This window comes from Eubalaena glacialis, chromosome 10, assembly GCF_028564815.1.
Source record: "Eubalaena glacialis isolate mEubGla1 chromosome 10, mEubGla1.1.hap2.+ XY, whole genome shotgun sequence".
Taxonomy (NCBI): Eukaryota; Metazoa; Chordata; class Mammalia; order Artiodactyla; family Balaenidae; genus Eubalaena; species Eubalaena glacialis.
In genome coordinates, this window is record NC_083725.1 from 50,966,871 (window position 1) to 50,987,130 (window position 20,260).

Consider the following 20,260-nt stretch of genomic DNA (forward strand, 5'->3'; position numbering starts at 1 on the left):
TAAAATCTTACATAAAATATATATGAATAAATGCTATTTTAATAAGATCACATTGAAGGCTATACATCAATGGCATTCCATTTTATGACAGCCCATTAACAAATCTTTAGACATATATATTATATATGTATATATGTGCTAAGTGCTCCAGAGGTAATCAAATATCAAAAAGTGACTCTGCCTTTATGGAAAATACAATAAAATTGAGTAGGCTAAAGTAACATGTAGGAAAAAATAGTAAATAATATAGATATGGTATAATTATGTGTTAAATTATGTTGCACCAAGTAGGAACTCAAATGTTTTCTGATAGGAACTCAAATGTTTTCTGAATCAATGAATGTCAACAATTATTGGGATTGAGATCATCCAGAAAGTGAGATAAGACAAGGCTTTGGTGATCTTTTTAATGATATTAGAAATGATTTTCATGATAACTTATTCATGCTTCTTAGACTACAGGTGAGTCCCATAAATCCACAAGTATTCATTGAGCCCTACCTTATATCAAACTCTATATGAAGAAAAAGTATAAAACATAGTCCACTTCTTCCCTCAAGAAGTCTATGACTGATGACACAAAACATACCCATACTAAACAATTAAAAAAATAAAAAAGACAATTCTAAACTTAGTGCTAAATTGTTATAACTAAGCGCTAAAGAAAGTCAAAGAAAGGAGAACTAAATGGGCCCTAGAGTAATGGGAGATGAATTCATGGAGGAAATAAAATTTAATCTAGTCCCTTAAGGGACTGGTAGGATTTAATAAAGAAAAGGGTATGTCTTTACTCTCGTAAAGTAAAGGAAAGGTGGAGGACATATAATAGGTTGATTCATTCATCATTCACTCATTCATTTGTTAATTCACTCATCCAACAGAAGATTTTTTCAGTGCCTCCTATATTCAGGCACTATAGGAAGTGCTGAGGTACAGTGGTAAACTAGGACCATAACTGCCCTCAGTGAGCCTACTGGTAAGGGGATGGGTAGCTGACAAGAAACAGGTAATTTTAATATTGTGGTATGATAGGTGCTAAGTAAAGGATGCTACGATGGCTTCGAGGAGGGACTCTTAACAGAGGAAAATCAGGGAAGATTTCGTATAACATGTAAAATTTATGTGGAGAGACTTGAAACATTAATAGGGCATGGCCATGTGAAGTAGGGAAAGGGGATTTTTAGGTAGAAGGAAAAGCATGTGCAAAGGCCTGGAAATAAGAAAGAACATGAGAAATGAGCATCACACACACAGATGAGAATAAGCTACTCTAGCTATAGTGGAGGCTTTGTGTAAGTCACTACAGGGAAACAAAGTGGGTAAGCCAGATTAAGGAAGCCATGGAATGTGAAGAGTTCTGACTTCCTATGGGAAATTGAGCACATGTTCTACAAGGAAAGCTTATGTAAAGAAAGAACCTAGTGGCAAGACGGGAATAAAGACACAGACCTACTAGAGAATGGACTTGAGGATATGGGGAGGGGGAGGGGTAAGATGTGACAGGGTGAGAGAGTGGCATGGACATATATACACTACCAAATGTAAAATAGATAGCTAGTGGGAAGCAGCCACATAGCACAGGGAGATCAGCTCGGTGCTTTGTGACCACCTAGAGGGGTGGGATAGGGAGGGTGGGAGGGAGGGAGATGCAAGAGGGAAGAGATATGGGAACATATGTATATGTATAACTGATTCACTTTATTATAAAGCAGAAACTAACACACCATTGTAAAGCAATTATACTCCAATAAAGATGTTTAAAAAAAAAAAAAAAAGAAAGCATATCTGGTCTGAGAAGTGCCCAACTTGGAAGCTATTCTACAATCCAGAAGAGATAACCTGACGTTATCTCAATCCTTTAAGGGAAAGTACACAGCCAGAGAAGCAGAGGGCCAAGGCCAAATTTGGAGGATGAGTAGAGGAAGAAGGGTGAGGAGCCAGTGAAGAAAACAGAAGAAACAGAACTACGGGATATAATGACAGTTAATATCATGCATTTGGAGTTATCAAGCTATGTGATCTTGGGCAAATTACTTACGAGCTATGTGATCTTGGGCAAATTACTTAAAAACTTAAAGATTTCATTTCTTTTTCTGTGAAATGGGGATAATAATACCTACCCCCCACACACGGTATAAGGATGTAGACACTAATGTATGTAAAGTATTCGGCAGAGTGCAAGGCATGTAGTAAACACCCAATGAACAGCAGCTCTTTGTTGTTATACAGTTCTACCAGTCTCCCTGACTTTTTATCTCTAGTCTCTGTACATTATATTACCTTACCACGACTCATTCCCACCACTCTGTCTGGCTAATTATTCCTCAGATGCCTTTTCTGACTCCCAATACTGGGTTAGGTAACCCCTATACAGCCCCCTGCACTCTGCAATCTCCTATGACTCTTTAGCATAACTATCTAGTTAATTGTCCATATCCACTAATGTATATCTCCTTCCACTAATATTAAGCTCCAAGAATTCAAGGATCTAGTCTGACTTACAATCCTAACATACTGCCTGACACATAGCAGACATTCAATAAGTATTTATAGAACGAATGAAAACATTCTGTGGTGATTGTGGCATGCGATAAATACAGAACAGAATAGAGAACCCAGAAATAAACCCATACATGTACAGTCAACTAATCTTTGACAAGGGCACCAAGAACACACAATGGGGAAAGGATGGTCTTTTCAATAAGTGTTGTTCGGAAAACTAGACATTCACAAGCAAACAAATGAAACTAGACCTCTATCGTAGACTACTTATAAAAACTAACTCAAAATAGATTAAAGACTTAAATGTAAGACCTGAAACTGTAAAACTCCTAGAAGAAAACACAAGGGAAATAGCTATTTAACATGGGCCCTGGCAATGATATTTTGGATATAACACCAAAAGCACAGGCAACAAAAGCAAAAATAGACAAGTGGGACTACACCAAACTAAAAAGCTTCTTGCACAGCAAAGGAAACAATTGACAGAGTGAAGAGGCGATTCCTATGGAATGGGAGAAAATATTTGCCAACCATATATCTGAAAAGGGGTTAACTTCCACAATATATAACAAACTCATCCAACTTAAGAGCAAAAATACGAACAATAAAATTAAAAATTGGGCAAAGGTCCTGAATAGACATTTTTCTAAAGAAGACACACAAATGGCAACAGACACATGAAAAAGTTATTAACATCACTAATCATCAAGGAATGCAAATCGAAACCGCAATGAGATATCACCTCACACCTGTTAGGATGGCTAGTATCAAAACGGCAAAAGATAACAAGTGTTGGTGAGAATGTGGAGCAAAGAGAACTCTTGTACACTGCTGATGGGAATATAAACTGGAGAAGCCACTATGGAAAACTGTACGGAGGTTCCTGAAAAAATTAAAAATAGAACTACCATATGACCCAGCAATCCCACATCTGGGTATATATCTAAAGGAAATGAAATCAGTATTTTGAAGAGATACCTGCACTCCCATGTTCATTGCAGCATTGTTCACAATAGCTAAAATATGGAAACAACCTAAGTGTCTATCAATGGATGAATGGATACAGAAAATTCCACATAATGGAATATTATTCAGCCATAAAAAGAAGGAAATCCTGCCATTTGTGACAACATGGGTGAACCTGGAGGACATTATGCTAAGTGACATAATCCAGACAGAGAAAAACAAATGCTGTATGACTGCACTTATATGTGGAATTTCTTTAAAAAGTCAAACTGATAGAAGCAGAGAGTAGAATGGTGGTTGCCATGGGCTATCTGGATGGGGGGTCGGGGGGGTGGAATGAGCAGATGTTGACTCAAAGAATACAAACTTTCATTTATAAGATGAAAAAGTTCAGGGGATCTAATGTACAGCATAATGACTATAGTTAATAATACTGTACTGTACACTGAGAATTAGCAAAGAGAGTAGATCTTAAGTGTTCTTACCACGCACTCACACAAATGGTAACTATGTGAGTGATGGATGTGTTAAATAATTTGTGGTAATCACTTCACAATGTATATATACATCAAATCATCACATTGTATACTTTAAATACATACAATTTTACTTGTCAATTATACCTTAATAAAGCTAGGTGGGAAAAAAAGAAAGGTTTAAGAAACCAATGTGAAACTGACTAACTTCATTAAAACTTGAGTGCTAACTTCTCTGTGGGATATACATTTTCTAATATTCTTGTTTTGAGGAGTAAGGGAGACCTGGAAGTTGGCATCTTGCTGCCTCTCCCCTGTACCATGTTTATTTCTAAACTTTTGCTCCTGAGCCAAGTGAGTGAGGCTCCTGTCAGGGAAAGCTGGTGAAGACTCCTTCCCTCCCTCAGAGCAAGCAGGGCCATGTAACCTAGGAGGGGCTTGGCTGGGTTATATTAGCCCTCTTGTGTGTGCCTGGTCATCCTGTTCTCAGAGACCAAGCCCACTCTATGACTGGCAGAGTGCATTTGAAGAGAAACATATAGGAAAACATTTCACAGCAAAATTGATGGGATGCAGCAAAAGCTCTATCCAGAGGAACACATATAGCTTTAAAAACCTTTACAATTAAAGAAAAAAGAAATAAAATTAAGAAATTCAGTATTTATCTTAAGATATTAGACAAAGTACAACAAAACAAATCAGGAAGAGGAAATTAATAAAAGACAGTAATAATGAAATTAGGAAGAATAAATAATAACAAATCCAAAGTCAATACTTTTAATATTAATAAAATAAGCAATGACTTTGTGTGCCAGACTTAAAAAAGAGAGAGAGCTAAACTATACAAACTTAGAATTAAGAAAGGAAACAAGTACAGAATATAGAAGAGATGCAAAGAACTTTAGTATATTACTCCCTTTGGTAACAAGGAAACATACTGGAATGGGTAAAGATTTCCTAGAAAAATTAAAATGACCACAAACACCCTAAGAAGAAGTGAAATTTGAATATACCAGGTACCCTGAAAGAGAACAGAAAGGTAATTGAAAATCTACTTCACTGAAACTTCAGTTACATATATATACATTTTTTTTTATATTCTTCTCCATTATGGTTTATCTTCACTGGTTCAACATTCAGACGGTTTCATAGCTAAGCTCCTTCTAACCTTTAAAGAACTGTAATTCCAATATTATTTAAACCATGCTAGACTGCTCATAAATATGGAAAGCTCCCAATTTATGTCATAAAGCCAGCATAACTATATAACAAGCAAGGAAAAAGAGAACTATATACAAATCTCATTTATACACACAAATCTTAATTTCTAAATAAAATATTACCACATAGAATCCAGAAATATATCAAAACTGTTAGAGTATGACTGTTATATGTTGAAGTCCTAACCATTATTAATGCCTTAGAATGGGACTTTACTTGTAAACAGGATCTTTACTGAGGTAATCAAATAAAAAATGAGGTCATTAGGGTGGACCCTAATCCAATATGACAGGTATTCTATAAAAAAGGGAAATGTGGACACCGGGACAGACATGCATAGAGGGAAGATGATATGAAGAAACAGAAAGAAGATGGCCATGTGAAGACAAAGCGTTGGAGTGATGCATCTACAATCCAAGGATTGCCAAAGATTGTTGGCAAATCACTAGAGGCTATAAACAGGCAAGGACGAATCCTCCCACACAGGTTTCAGAGGGAGCATGGCCCTGTTGACACCTTGATTTTAGACTTCTAGCTTCCAGAACTATACAACAGTTTCTATTGTTTTAAGCCACCCAGTTTGTGGTACTTTGTTATGACAGCACTAGAAAATGAATACAATGACCAAGAAGGTTTATTCCAGGAATTCAAAGGTGGATCAATATCAGCAAACCTGTCAATCATAGTCTATTACACATCAACAAATTAATGGACAAAAATTACATGATGTCACATATGCTGAAAAGGCATTTGATAAAACTGGCAGCAAATCTTAAAAACTCTAATTAGGAATAGAAAGACAAAATAAAGACCATAAGTCAAGAACAAATATTATCCTAAACAGTAAAACTCTAAAACAATTTCATCTAAAATCATAAATTAGACAAATTTGTCAACAATCACTATTATTATTTAATATTCTCTTGGAAGTGCTAGCAAGTTCAATATGACAAAAATTACTGGTATGAACAGGAGAAAAGAAGAGATACAACTATTTTTGTTGAGACAAGTGCATATCTCAAAAAACTTAAGAACCTCTAGAAAAATGCCTACTAGAATTAAAAGATAATTTGGCTTTTTTTTCTATATTAGCAGTAAGTTTTTAGATATGGAAAAAGGAAAATATTCCACTTACAATAGTGACAAGAATTATAAAATGCTTGAGAATAAATTTAAAAAGAAAGGCACAGAATTTATACAAAGATAACTGTAAGGTCTTATTGAAGAGCATAAAATAAGAGATGAAGAAATGGAAAGCCATGCCATATTCTTGGATGGTAAATTTTACTATTATAAAAATGCCAATTCTTTCAAAGATAATATATAAACTTAATTCAATTCCAAATAGAATCCAACAGGAAATTATCTGGAGAAACTGGATTAATTGAGCTTAATATTTATATAAAAATTTAAATTGGATTCCTGTTTTATATCACACACAAAAGTGTAACTCAAATGGATTAAAGACAGATGAAAAATATAAAAATCTTTGAATAAACTATACGTATTGTCTAGAAGTTGGAAGAACCATGTTACACAAGGAAGGAAGTTCAGATGCTATAAACAAAAGGATGTACATGTTTGACAAATAAAAGTTTAAAATTTTTTGTATGATAAAAAGATATCATAAATAAAATTAGAAACAACTAATTTAGAAAAATGCTGTTATAAATTGACAAGAAAAAGATTGCCCAAAGAAAATGAGTTTGAGCTTTGCTCGAGAAAAAGGAGCAAAGAATATAACTAATTTATAGTACATTGTCAATAAATACGCAAAAATATGCTCAGTGTAGTCAGGGAAATGCAAATTATACCACTATTGAGAAATCACTTTATACCCATCAGACCAACAAAAATATAAAAGAGCAATAACACCTATTATTGCCAGTAAGGATGAAAGAAAAGGGTACTCTCATACAGAGACAGCAGAAATATGATTCGACAACAAATATTTTAAAATTAAAACATATTCTTTGAATTGGCAATTCCATTCTCAGAAAGCTATTCCAAGATGTATGTACAAGGATGCTTTTGACAGTATTGTGTATCTGTGTAAAAATCTAGAAACAGAGTTATTAATTATGAATGAATTACAGTTGACCCTTGAACAACAGGGGTTTGAACTATGTGGGCCCACTTACACATGGATTTTTTTCACTAAATACGTACCACAGTACTACACGACCCGCAGTTGGTTGAATCCTCAGATATGGAGGAGGGCTGACTGTAAAGTTATGTACAGACGTTTGACTGCATGGAGTCAGCACCCCTGACCCCTGCGTTGTTCAAGGGTCAACCATAATTCTGAAAAAATAGCTGAATAACTTTTGATACATTCACATCATGGGATATTATTAAGCTACTCTATACAATCAAATAAGACCTAAACTTGTTGACATAGGATCTGCAAAGGTTACAAGACGCAGAGAAGTGTGTAAAATATATTCCATTTTTTAAAAAAAATTAAAACCCCTAAATAGGTATATGACTACACACAAACATATATGAAAAAACACAAAATGATACATACTGAATAGTTAACGTGTTATCTGGTGGATGGGTTATGAGGTGGCTAGAGAAATGGAGGAAAGGGGAAGGGGAGAAGCAAGAGAAAAAGAGAGACTGCACTAAAATCACTAGTATGTAAGTTACGCGTCAATTCATTAAAATTTGTATGTACCTTACATGAGTATATATATATTTATTTTTTCTAAGAAATTAAGAAAAATAAAAAGATGTTTCTCTACTGACTTGTAGAGATGTCCGTGATACATAGTCAAAAGGCAGTTTAGAATAATGTATATATTACACATATATTTCTGTAAAAGAGCACACAGCTCATCCCTCCTAAGTGTGTACACAAGCAAGGAAAAAGTTATAGCATGCTACACACTCGCTGGTTAGCACTGAATATCTCTGGAGTCCAAACTGGGATTGGGGATAGGAGCCGAGATAATTAGCTTCTTCTTTACACATCTTCACGTGTTTTATTTCTTGAAAAAATGAAAACCAATAAATGAACAAAGCCAAATGCCTACAGGAGCCAGAGTGAAGCAGGCTTAGTGGGGGCTGTGACGAAGCAGACTACACAAGCAAAAACATCCAGATTGAAATGTAAAAAAATAACAAAAACCATTTTTTGAGAGAAAAAAAGACATAGATGAGGGCAGGATCCTAAATAATGTTTTCGTGTGTCCAGTTTAGAAAAAATAGTCTTTGTGTTACACAGATTTTCTTAACAGACAGAGAAATCACACATACTTTACTTTTTATCCATCTATACTCCAATCACAGGATCCATAACAAGGCCCAAAGAAGAATGCAGAATGCTTCTATCCTTTGATGCTAGAATACAGACTATTAGGAGAACAAGGACACACTATCACAGAAATATAGTATCATCATAGGCAGAACACTCTTTGACATAAACTGTAGCAATATTTTTTTGGATCTGTCTCCTAAAGCAAAGGAAATAAAAGCAAAAATAAACAAATGAGACCTAATTAAACTTAAAAGCTTTTGCATAACAAAGGAAACCATCAACAAAATGAGAAGACAACCTACCGAATGGGAGAAAATATTTGCCAATGATATGACCAATAAGGGTTAATATCAAAAACAGCTCATACACTCAACATCAAAAAAACAAACAACCCGATTAAAAAATAGGCAGAAGAACTGAATAGACATTTTTCCAACGAGGACATTCAGATGGCCAACAGGCACATGAAAAAATGCTCAACATTCTTAATCGTCAGAGAAATGCAAATTAAAACCACAATGAGATATCACCTCACACCTGTCGGAATGGCTATCATCAAAAAGAACACAAATAACAAATGTTGGTGAGAATGTGGAGAAAAGGGAACTGTCATACACTGTTGATGGGAATGTAAATTGGTGCAGCCACTGCGGAAAACAGTATGGAGGTTTTTCAGAAAACTAAAAATAGAAATACCATATGACCCAGCAATTTCATTCACGGGTATGTATCTGAGAAAAACAAAAAACACTGATTCAAAAAGATATATGCACCCCAATGTTCACAGCAGCATTATTTATAATTGCCAAGATACAGAAGCAACCTAAGTGTCCACCAACAGATGAATGGATAAAGATGATGTGGTACACACACACACACACACACACACACACACACACACACACACAATAGAATACTACTCAGCCATAAAAAAGAATGAAATTTTGCCATGTGCAACAACATGGATGGACTTGGAGGGTATTATGCTAAGTGAAATAAGTCAGAGAAAGACAAATACTGTATGATATCACTTATATGTATAATCTAAAAAATACAACAAACTAGTGAACATAACAAAAAAGAAAGAGATTCACAGATATAGGGATAGGGGATTAAGAGGTACAAACTATTATGTATAAAATAAACTATGAGGATATATTGTACAACACAGGGAATATAGCCAATATTTTATAATAACTATAAATAGTGTATAACCTTTAAAATTGTGAGTCACTATGTAGTATACCTGTAACTTATATAATATTGTAAATCAACTATACTTCAATTAAAAAAGCAAAAACAAAATACTGACAAAAAAGGAAATTCAGTATCCTGGCTTAAGAAAGGACCATGGAAAATGCCTGATCCAACTTCCTCACTTTACAGCTGAGGAATGTGAGGCCAGGTTAAGCAACTGCCATACTTGATTCCCTCCATTCCCTGCATGGCAGGAAATTATTTTATCTCAGAATTTTCACTCAGAGCAAATAAATGGTAGACAAGTAACAATGGTATTTCATTAGTTCAATAAATAAAAGTTCTCCTATGTTACATGTAAAAAACCAACCCTCAACTGTTATATTAAACATTTGAAATGAAAGGCACAGAACCTGTTTAAGTTGCCTTGTGTAAACCTGTAAAGACACTGGTTGAAACCACATGGTCAGTCCTCAATCATTCACCGATCTATCCTTCTTTTTATTCAACCAGCATTCACTGAACACTGTCTATACTCCTGACACTGGGAGGTACTGGTGATACACACATTAGAGAGGCACAGTCTTTGTTCACCATCCAGTGGGGAAGTGATAAGCTATGAAACAAGTCGGACCAAAATACAAACCAGGTGTAGATGGAATGATTTATTCTGACTGGAGTTTCAGGAGCAGCTTCATCAAGGGGAAAGTTGACACATGAGTCAGGCCATGTAGGAGGTAGGATTCCAGAGGCAACAGCAAGAGCAAAAGCAAGGAAGTAGTATGTTTGAGGAAATGATCAGAATTGAGCCCAATGCAAGAAAAGAACAAGGGAGAAAACTAGAAATTCCATGTTCTAGCCTGAGGATAAAAGTAAATTCAATCTAAGTGCAAGATAATTTGCCACCCCATCTCCTGCATGCCTGACATGTGGGAAGCGTTCAGTAAAGAATGTCTGGGTAAATCCTGACCAACTAAGTAATCTCTGTTCAAGTTACTGAATGATTTCAGCATATTACCATGTACCGTCCAGGGTCTAAATCTCCCATCATGCCTTTCAGGTGTGTGTTTTCAGTTCTGACAGCTTTATATCTCATATCTGAGACCTGAAAGGAGATTAGTAGTTAAAAGTGAATGTAAAATTCATAATAAAAGTTCACAATTCTATGAAAATTAATTTTATTTTGTTAATGTAAATATTTTCGAAGTGTAGTGAAGGGAAACACTTCTTAGGCAGGATCATCATAAATCAGGTATTCTCATTCAGTTCTCGGATCTTTAGCAGGCCCCACTTTACCCTCCTTTTCTGATTGGTGCTAAATTAAAAATAGATACTTACAATAATGATTCATTATATTTTTCTTTTCTATTCCAAAATTCCATTTCTCACTTCTACTTTTCTATGGTATGCAAATTACCATCAGAAAAATCAGTTTTAAAAACATGCTTGAATAATAGTGTCCATTAAATTTGTTCATGACCTGATTAATTTTTACAATATGCAAATATGATTTCATGTTTAATTTTGTTCTTCTTGATACTTCTGCCAAATTTCCTTCTTTTTTGTGACAACTTCATTTTGTCTCCTAATTTATTTTTTTCCCTAATTTCTTCTACTTAAGGGGACTTAGACATAGCATTTGCCCTTTTATTTATCTAGGGCTCATTTCCATATAAAACACTTCCCTTAAAAAGGTTTCCTTTTGTAAATTACAAAATATATTCTCCTTGACAAAAATCTAAAAATATAGAAGAATATAAAGGTGAAAATAAAAATCATTCATGATCCAACTACCCAGATCACTGTTAACACCTGTAAAAATATCATTTCCTTTACAGGTGCAACCAATGCTATTGTCCCATCTATGTTGTTTTCCTGTATATTATACAAATTAATCACAGTTTAAAGCTTATAATTGGGCAAAGGCAGAATCTTTTCTTGTTTTTATAATACTCAGGATTGAAATAGCCCTGTTATTTGTGAAGTAACCCTCATATGCCTAGGTGCTCTCAAAAACTCTGCATCTGGTGGTGAGATGAATTGGGAGATTGGGATTGACATATATACACTGATATGTACAAAATAGCTAACTAATAAGAACTTGCTGTATAAAAATAAATAAATAAAATAAAATTTAAAAAACCCTCTATATTTGGGGTAAAAACATTGAGAAACCCTATACTTTCAAGTAGCAGGCCACCAATTTGATGATGAGTATGGGACTGAGGGAATTTCAAAATGAATAGGAGGGGAGGGAGGGAGGGAAGACTTAGAAGTCACTTGCAGTATTTTAACAGTAGAATGTTATAATGGCTGTTTTTCCCCATGAACCACGCTATGCACTGAGTGAATGTTCAGTAAATATGAACTAATCTTCGTGTTTCATATCCATTTTTTAAAACTCTAAAATAAAGGTATGAAATGGGAGTGGGAAGTGTCCAAGAAAAGCTGGAGTAGAAGCTTTTTTTAAGATACAAATGTTAATAGAAGAGAACTATGGAAAACAAATTCAGGAAGAAATCTTTGACCAGAGCATGCTGTGGGAGGTGATCAGAATTTGGGTCACTAGAAAATGTCAGCATGAGATTTAAAGAAATTTTCTTGTGCTGTCACTTGTTTCCCTGGTTCTTGTTTGATGACACTTTGCATTATCTCACCAAGGTTTTATGTGACTCCACAAACCAATTCTGTGCTGTTAGCCTCAGAAACAATACGAGAAATACAACGCTTTTATTAATCAATAAGGAAGGCGACTATTTGCACTGAGCAAGGGTGACCTGGACAGGCGCTTCCTGCCGTTTGCATACCTGTTGTTTCGCTAACATCTTCTCTTTTATTTCTAACTCCATTTTTAGCTGTCTTTCCAGAAAGGCAGCTTTCTTCATGATAGTTGCTATAGTGATCTCCTTCTGATGAAGCTCCTCTGTTAGGTCAGAGATTTCATTCCTCATTCTTTCCTGCTCAGAGCTATGGTACTCTTCCTCCTGATAGAGTTGGCTTCTTATCTGCAGCAGATATTTTCCAGAAAATAGTAACAAGTCCTTTATACAGCAGCTGAAAGCTTTTATTGGCCATGTTCGGTCTTCCCATCCTATCTTAAAACTTTGCCAGACCTCACTTTACCCTCCTTTTCTGATCAATGCTAAATGAAAAAGATACTTACAGTAATGATTCATTTACTTTTTCCTTCCAATTTCAAAATTTTTTTTTCACTTCTATTTTCTATTGTATGTAAGTCATCACCAACTACTGATACCACTTTAATGACGACTTTGACAGGAAGGTGGGGAAAGTATTATCAAGCACTTTTCCCCCAGCTTCATTGAGGTATAATTGCTATACAAAAAACTGCACGTAGTTCATGGATAAAATTTGGTGAGTTTGGACATACACTTGTGTTACTATCGCCATAATCAAGAAAATAAACATTACAATTACCTCTAAAAGTTTCTTTGTGTCCCTTTGTTGTTTTAATTGTGTGTGTGTGTGGTAAGAATACTTAACGCAAGCTCTACCTTCTTACCACATTTTTAAGTGCACAATACCTTACTGTTTACTGTTGCACTGTGTTGTGTGGCAGACTGTGGAACTCACTTATCTCGTGTAACTTACTTCACACCCATTAAACCACCACTCCGGATTTGGTGCCATGGAAGAGCACTGGACCCACAACCCAGAGGCTGATGAACCATTTTTTAGGGAGAAAAAAATTGGCTTAGAGAGGTTAAGTGACTTGCTCAAATTCATAAAGCTATTAACTGGCAGAGCTAGGTCTAGAACTTAGGACTGTTGGATCTAAATTCAGTGCTCTTTTGGACCAAATCATGTTGTACTATTTGTGACTGAAAACTATGTTTTTTAGAATCATGCTACAATAAATTTCAAACTTAAGGTGTCCATCAAAAAGCATCACCTACTTTTCTTAAGCCGGTGGAGTCTCATATTCTTAACTTTAGCTAAACCTTCCACGGTAGAAACCTCTGGATCACCTTGGACTCCTCCCCTCCCTCATCCTCCCAAATCAAGTCAGGTAGCAAATTCTGTCCCTTCTATTTCAACCTCTCTTAAATCTCACCTCTGCTTTCCATTCCTACTCCCACTGTCTTAGTCCAGCCTCCTCCCATCTTTCTAGAAATCTTTCACTCTCTCTAATTCTTGAGGTTCAGAGAGAAAGTATGTAATTACCGGCCTCAAAAAAAAAATCACAGTCTATCGGGGGAAACAGGAAAATAAACAGTTAGAACACAGTGTAGCAACTGATATCAGCAGTATGTAGTGGACTAGTGCTTACTCCAGCCTGGGGATGCCAGGATAGGATTCCCAGAGGAAGGGGCATCGCACTGAATACTGAAGGATGAATGGAAGCCAGATGGAAGAGAGAGATGGAGGTGGGCTCCCAGGCAACGAACGCAGTGAAGGAGCGGGGTCAGAGAGAGAAGGCACACTCAGTGAACCAAAAGGAGTTTGGAGTGGCTGGGACTTGGCGCGTTGTGAGAAGTAAGGCTGGAGAGTTAAGTAGGGGCCATTCACAAAGAGATTTATATGAATCTACCCCTCGGAACTTACTTCAAAAACTTTTTTTTCATTTCATCTTTAAACATTTCAGGATATATCTCTAAAAGAATAGGGGTGTGCTCTCTCTCTTTTCTAACATAACCAGAATACCATTATAATGTCTTAAAATTTTTAACAACAATTCCTCAATATCATACAACATCCAGGCACTATTAAATTTAAAATTGTATCAGAAGTGTAATGAATGGTTTTCAGGTTTGCTTGTTTGAATTGAGATCTAACTATGGTCCACACATTGAGACTGGCTCCTATCTTTTTAAAGTCTCTCTTTGTGCATGCGTGTGCGTGTGCGTGTGCGTGTGCGTGTGTTCTAAGTACTCCGCATACATCGTCTTATTTAACCCCCACAATCTCTATTCTCCAGATCAGAAAATTAAGATACATAACTGTTCACAGTCACATTCTTGGTGACAGGCAGTCTGATTCCAGGTCCTTACCCACTGTGCTATGTAACCTCTGTGAGCATAGCCCTAGAACGTGGTTGCCACATTGGAAAAAAGCCAGAGTGGGATGACCTAACATGGAAAGTACTCAGGTCAGTAAGGCAACCATGGTCCAGCCTCAGGCTTTATACCATCAATCTCTCATCTGAGTCTATTCTTTTTACTAAAATTTTTAGAATTTCAGAGTTGGACATAACCTTAGAAATCACATGGTCTAACTCCATCATTAAAAAAATGGAAAAAAAGACTCACAGGGAAAGGAACTGACTGGGTCTAAGTTATCCAGCTCCTAAGAGCAGAACATAGACTAGGAGACTGAAGTACAAATACACTCATCCCAGGACAATATTACACATCTCCTTTCATCTCCCATCTTCTCTCTCCAATTTTTTCTCTTACAATTTATTTGATGAACAATGGGGTTGTTCTATCATTTGCCCCAATTTGGATTTTGCTGATTGCATCCCCATGGTGTAGTTTAACATGTTCTCTTAAAATGGTATTTTTAAAATGTGGGAAAAAATGAATATACTGTCACAAAGAAGGAGTAAACTATTCTCATTACTTTCACAACATTTAGATATTAAAACATGCCATACTGCAAAATTTCTTTTTAAAACGGATTAATTTACCTAGCTCTAAATGACTTCTGGCTTTATTAAAAATGTCAATTTTATCATAAAATAAGTGACTAAAAATCGTTCTATATTGAAAAAAGAGAAAGAAATAAAACACTTGCAAGATTCATAATACATGGCTCTTGTTGGTTTTATTACAAGAGAATGAAAATGCTCTCTACAAACACTTCCCAGAAACTATATCTATTTATACACAATTCATTTGTTACCTTTTCTGCACAGCAATGCATTATCTAGAGGTCTCCCAGAGTCTGTAAAGAGATTTGTGTCTTGCAGTCTCTCCCTCCACATCAAAACTGTACAAAATCAGTAGATTCCTTCTAAGTTTTATTACTCTACCTAAATCTATGAGGTTAAGAACGGTGTAACTATACTTTAGGAGGATTTAATCAACCTTTTATCATAATGTATTCACTGGGGACTCCAGTCAAGAACAGTTTTTAAAGTTATATTTTAAAATATCAGTAAAATCAGTTTCATGGGATTATGTGAAAAATATAAGGAAAATGATCATTAATTCATAACACCTTTTCTACACTTAATAGCTGCCTGACGGTCAATTCTTCAGGAGATGGGATTTGTCTTTTACATTATTATATTTCCTACAGAAATAAGCAGTATAGCAATAGTGGTACTAGATACTCAATAAATGTTTGTTTAATTTATACAAACAACTGAATTTATGACCCTATACAATTATGGGAGACTTCAGCCTTAATATTAATAAATTTGTTCTCTAAATATTTATTTTCACTCATTGTGTGTCAGGCACTTTGCTGGGCACTGGATGATAATTCAAAGCCACATCCAGGATTTTCCTACTTTTAACAATTGTTTAGACTATATAGCATTGAATATTCTGTGTAATCCTTAAACTGAAAGACCAGAGAAGTGGGTAGCAGCCATGAGAAACTCATGGGAAAGCCATTACTGAATTTTACTAGAGGAAGAAGAGAAGACAGTTTTTGTAGCTGCCTAGCTCCTGGCAGAGTACTTGGCACATGTTAGGTGCTCAATGACAAAATGTGGGTGTAACCAATAACAATAGCAGCCAACATCTATTAGGTGCTTCCTCTGAGCTAGGTAGGCCCTGTTTTAAGCACTTTACTTGCATTATTTTATGGATTTTAACTTAAAGGAAGAGTATGAATTCTGGAGCCAGACTGCCTGGATTCAAATCTGGCCCCTGCCACTTACTAGTTATATAATATTGGTGGAAATTACTGACCTTCTCTGTGCCTTAGTTTCCTTACATGTAGAAGAGGATAGTATTAGTACCTACCTTATAAGATGGTTGTGAGGAATACATGAATTAGGATTTGTTAAGCCCTTAGAACAGCTTCTGGCACATGGCAAGAGTTGTTTAAGCTTGTTTAATCCTCATCACAACCTTATGAGGTAGGGCTAATTATCTCACCCCCATCCTAGAAATAAGGACCATGAGCAGCTCGCATAGGCAACTTCCCCAAGCTTATGCACCTAGTGTGTGGTTGAGTGCAGGCCTCTGCTCTCACACTTCTTGCGGTCAGCTACCTTGCACGGAGCCACAGGCCCTCTGTGCTTCCTGGGCGGTCTCCCAGCAGCAGAGTGATGACCTAAGGTTTGTGTTTCTTATAGCATCACACAGAAGAGTGTCAAATTAGCAGCTTGGTAGGTTATTATCTTAGGAGAAAACACAGAAGGAAAAAGAAGGGAGTGAGAGGGAAGATTTTTTTCCCCCTTTGTATTCAGAGACTTTAGATCTGCCTGGAAGAATGAAGCTCATTATTTGCCATACCTTGTTCAATTCTTTTTCATGATTTGGTTGATCTGGGGTCACTGCAAACAGCTCTTTCCGTTGTTTTTCTGATTCTTTAATACATGGTGAATAAGATGATTCAAGTCTACAAATTATAATGAGTAAAAATTAAGCTTAACTTGATAAATTGTTATGATTATATTGTTAATTTAGGCCATCATAGGAGGCAGAGATAGATTATTAGTCTGTTGGAAACATTTCTAGTTACAGAAATGGCAAGTTCTAATACATTCAGGTCCCATAAGTATTTGCATATTTAACTGAGTGCAAATAGTCTTAGTGAAAAAAATAAAACCTAGTTATTAATATGGAATTTCAATTATACATTAAAAATTGGCTGAAAACTGGATTTGCATATGTAGATAAGATTTTTGGATAAGAAGAAAAGACTGTTTGGTATAATAAAATAGCTTGGGAGCCAGTTTAAAAAAAGAAAATACACCTGACCTGCTTCTACATCGTGGAAAGGAACTATGTCAGGAGATGTCCGAGGGGAGCCACTACTCTGTAAAAGTGATCCAAAATGATTAAATCTGACAGTCTACCCAGAGAGAGTGCAAATATGTCTATTTTTTGGCTGCTCAATTTATAAAATGGAATAGCAACCACCTATGGACACTACAGAGGAAAGGCAGAAACTAGTATAAAAAGTACCATTTCCATAGGAAGGTTGGAGAACTAGAAACAGGTAATGTTCACTTCCATATCAGGGAGGTTGGTAAAATTACAAAACCATTAAAACAGAAAAATAAAGATAACCAGGCAAGAAAAGAAACATGCTTTCCACTATTGCTGGACTAACCTGGTAGAGTCTGGGGTTTTGAGGAATGTACCCACCTATAAGTCAGCATAATTTTAGATTTCCAAAGAGCTTTTTAAAAAGGTCCACAAATCAAAAACTTAAGCCACACATTCAAACACAACAAAATCTGAGGAATGATAGAGAAATAACTAATGTAAAGATGGAAAATAAAGGGCTCTTTTAAAAGGTATAAATTAAGAGTGATATCCCTGAGGTACATATGTCTGGACTGGATTGCTTTTTTCTGATTATCAAATATACATGTTAACTGTAGAAAACAGAGTTTATCAGAGTATATACTGTGATAAATTGTCATCTAGGAAGAACTGTTGTCAGCATTTTTGTGTATATTGTCTTTTTTGCCTGTGCATATGTGTATAAAAACATACATGTTCCCCGTACAATTAGAATGTACTGAACACATTATTTTTCAGTCCCCTGTTGTTTCCCACTCAGTAATATATTGTGAGTATTTTATCCAATATTCTCCTAAAACATTATTTCAGGATCAATCTTAAATTTCTCTTATTTGCTATGATTTTTAAAAGGTGAAAAATGAAATTTCCTATTTTTTTAATTCTTCCTAAGCAATTCAGGGAGTGGAATGTTGAACTGAATGGTAAAACCTCATAATGATCTTATAAATTTCAGTGAGTGAATGGAACAAACATCAAGCTTTAATGTGCACAAGTTCAAAGAAGAAAACAATAATCATGCTAATATAAAGATATAAAGGAACTATCATTTATCTTGTAAGAAGGGAATGTAGAAATTATTTTTAATAACTCTCAGAACATATCAGCCCAAGGTATTTCTATCAGTAAGAAAAGAAAAAGCTAACAAAATCTTAGCATTATGGAGAAAGGTTCTGAAAATGAATGAAGACATTATAATGCTACTATTATAAAGCTATTGTGTGTCTACACTCAGTAGCCTTGGCTGCTTCACCTTAATACAGCTGTAAAGACAAAACAGAGTCTAAATTAAAAAAAAACCCAAAACAATAAAAAGGATAGAATCATGTTCATATGAGAACAAACTAAAAGAATTAGAAACTTTCAGTGGGAAAGATGAAGGCTGAGAAGACTCTGCCCAAAGTCTAAAATACAATGGAAGCTGTGAAAAGTTAAATATCCATCTTTTCATCAAATCTCAGAATACTAGAACTGAAGAATATCCTCCAAATTAGAAAGATGTAGTTTGGAGACCAAAATATATACCAACTTAGATAGAAGATGGCAAGCAGGCATACTAGAAGAGTTGTATTAGACAAATATGTGAATAACTGCAAGACTTTAGATTAAATCATGTATTGAAGGACAGTTGGCAATGTCTGGAATTCAGCATTGGCCTTGTGAGAAAGTTCCAGAGAAAATACCTATAATGCTCTTCACAAACCAGAGCTAGACATGGGTTGAATGGTTTGCTCTTGTAGGAAATTTCTTACGTTTTTAGGCATATACATTCCTTGCGCGAAGACATTTCTCACCAACTCACCACACAGGGACAGTGCCTTGCACATAATATATTTCCAATGGATTTATTAATGATCAGTGGTGATGACATATAGCTTATATATGTGAGCACTCTATAATGCTAACTGGCTAACAGGCATTCTACCATCCTTGGTTAGATGCACAGTAGGTCATTTTTACGGATCTTAATTTGCCATTTGTCGTTAAGTGTAGACCTCAGAGAAATGCTAGCAGGTCCCACAACTTTGAAGAAATAATTATTGCCTTTAAAACAGTGTAATTATCCTTCAATAAAACATCCCTTACCATTTGGCTATTCAGTTTCTAAAATCCTATCATTGGTCTGGCATTAGCCTTCAGATGTAAGAAGGATTCAAGTTCTAATGAGAATTAGAACATCAGTGAATAGTTAGAACAGTCAAACTGTCTATTCACAAACATAAACATTTAATAATCCTCTGCAGTCCCATTTCCTTTGTGGTTATGTAGTACACAATATCTGTCTGATTTTAAAAAAGGAAAAAAAAGTCTGTTCTAACAAAACCCTTAATAGAACTGACACGGTGGTGAGTGTGGAGGCCAAAATAAATACAACATTTATGAGTGAAAAGTTAGTAACAGGTTTAAGGCCAACAAAATAAAAACATTTGAAAAATATGGAATAAATCTTATTTATCAACATTGATAATTAAATACCAGCTCTATACTACTGTTTTTACGATATTCTGAAGAATAAAGTTCTAAGAAAGTCTCTGACTTCATTATGACACATAAATATCCACATATCAGGACATGATATAATTTTCTAGGTGAGTAAAGATACTGATTTTGAAGATAAAATAATCACTAGCTTTATTTTTAATATCTAATATTACCTAATAATTAATAGCATGTTAATACAAAAC

The 20,260-nt window shown here is 35.3% G+C and overlaps 1 protein-coding gene across 1 annotated transcript in view; it reads right to left on the bottom strand.

Annotated features, from left to right (window-relative positions):
- Positions 1-20,260, bottom strand: part of DEUP1 (deuterosome assembly protein 1) — a 74,566-nt gene that overhangs the window by 30,110 nt on the left and 24,196 nt on the right. The window contains 3 exon segments of the mRNA XM_061202714.1: positions 10,643-10,729; positions 12,432-12,629; positions 17,058-17,163. Of these exon segments, the coding sequence (XP_061058697.1) occupies positions 10,643-10,729; positions 12,432-12,629; positions 17,058-17,163 (391 nt within the window).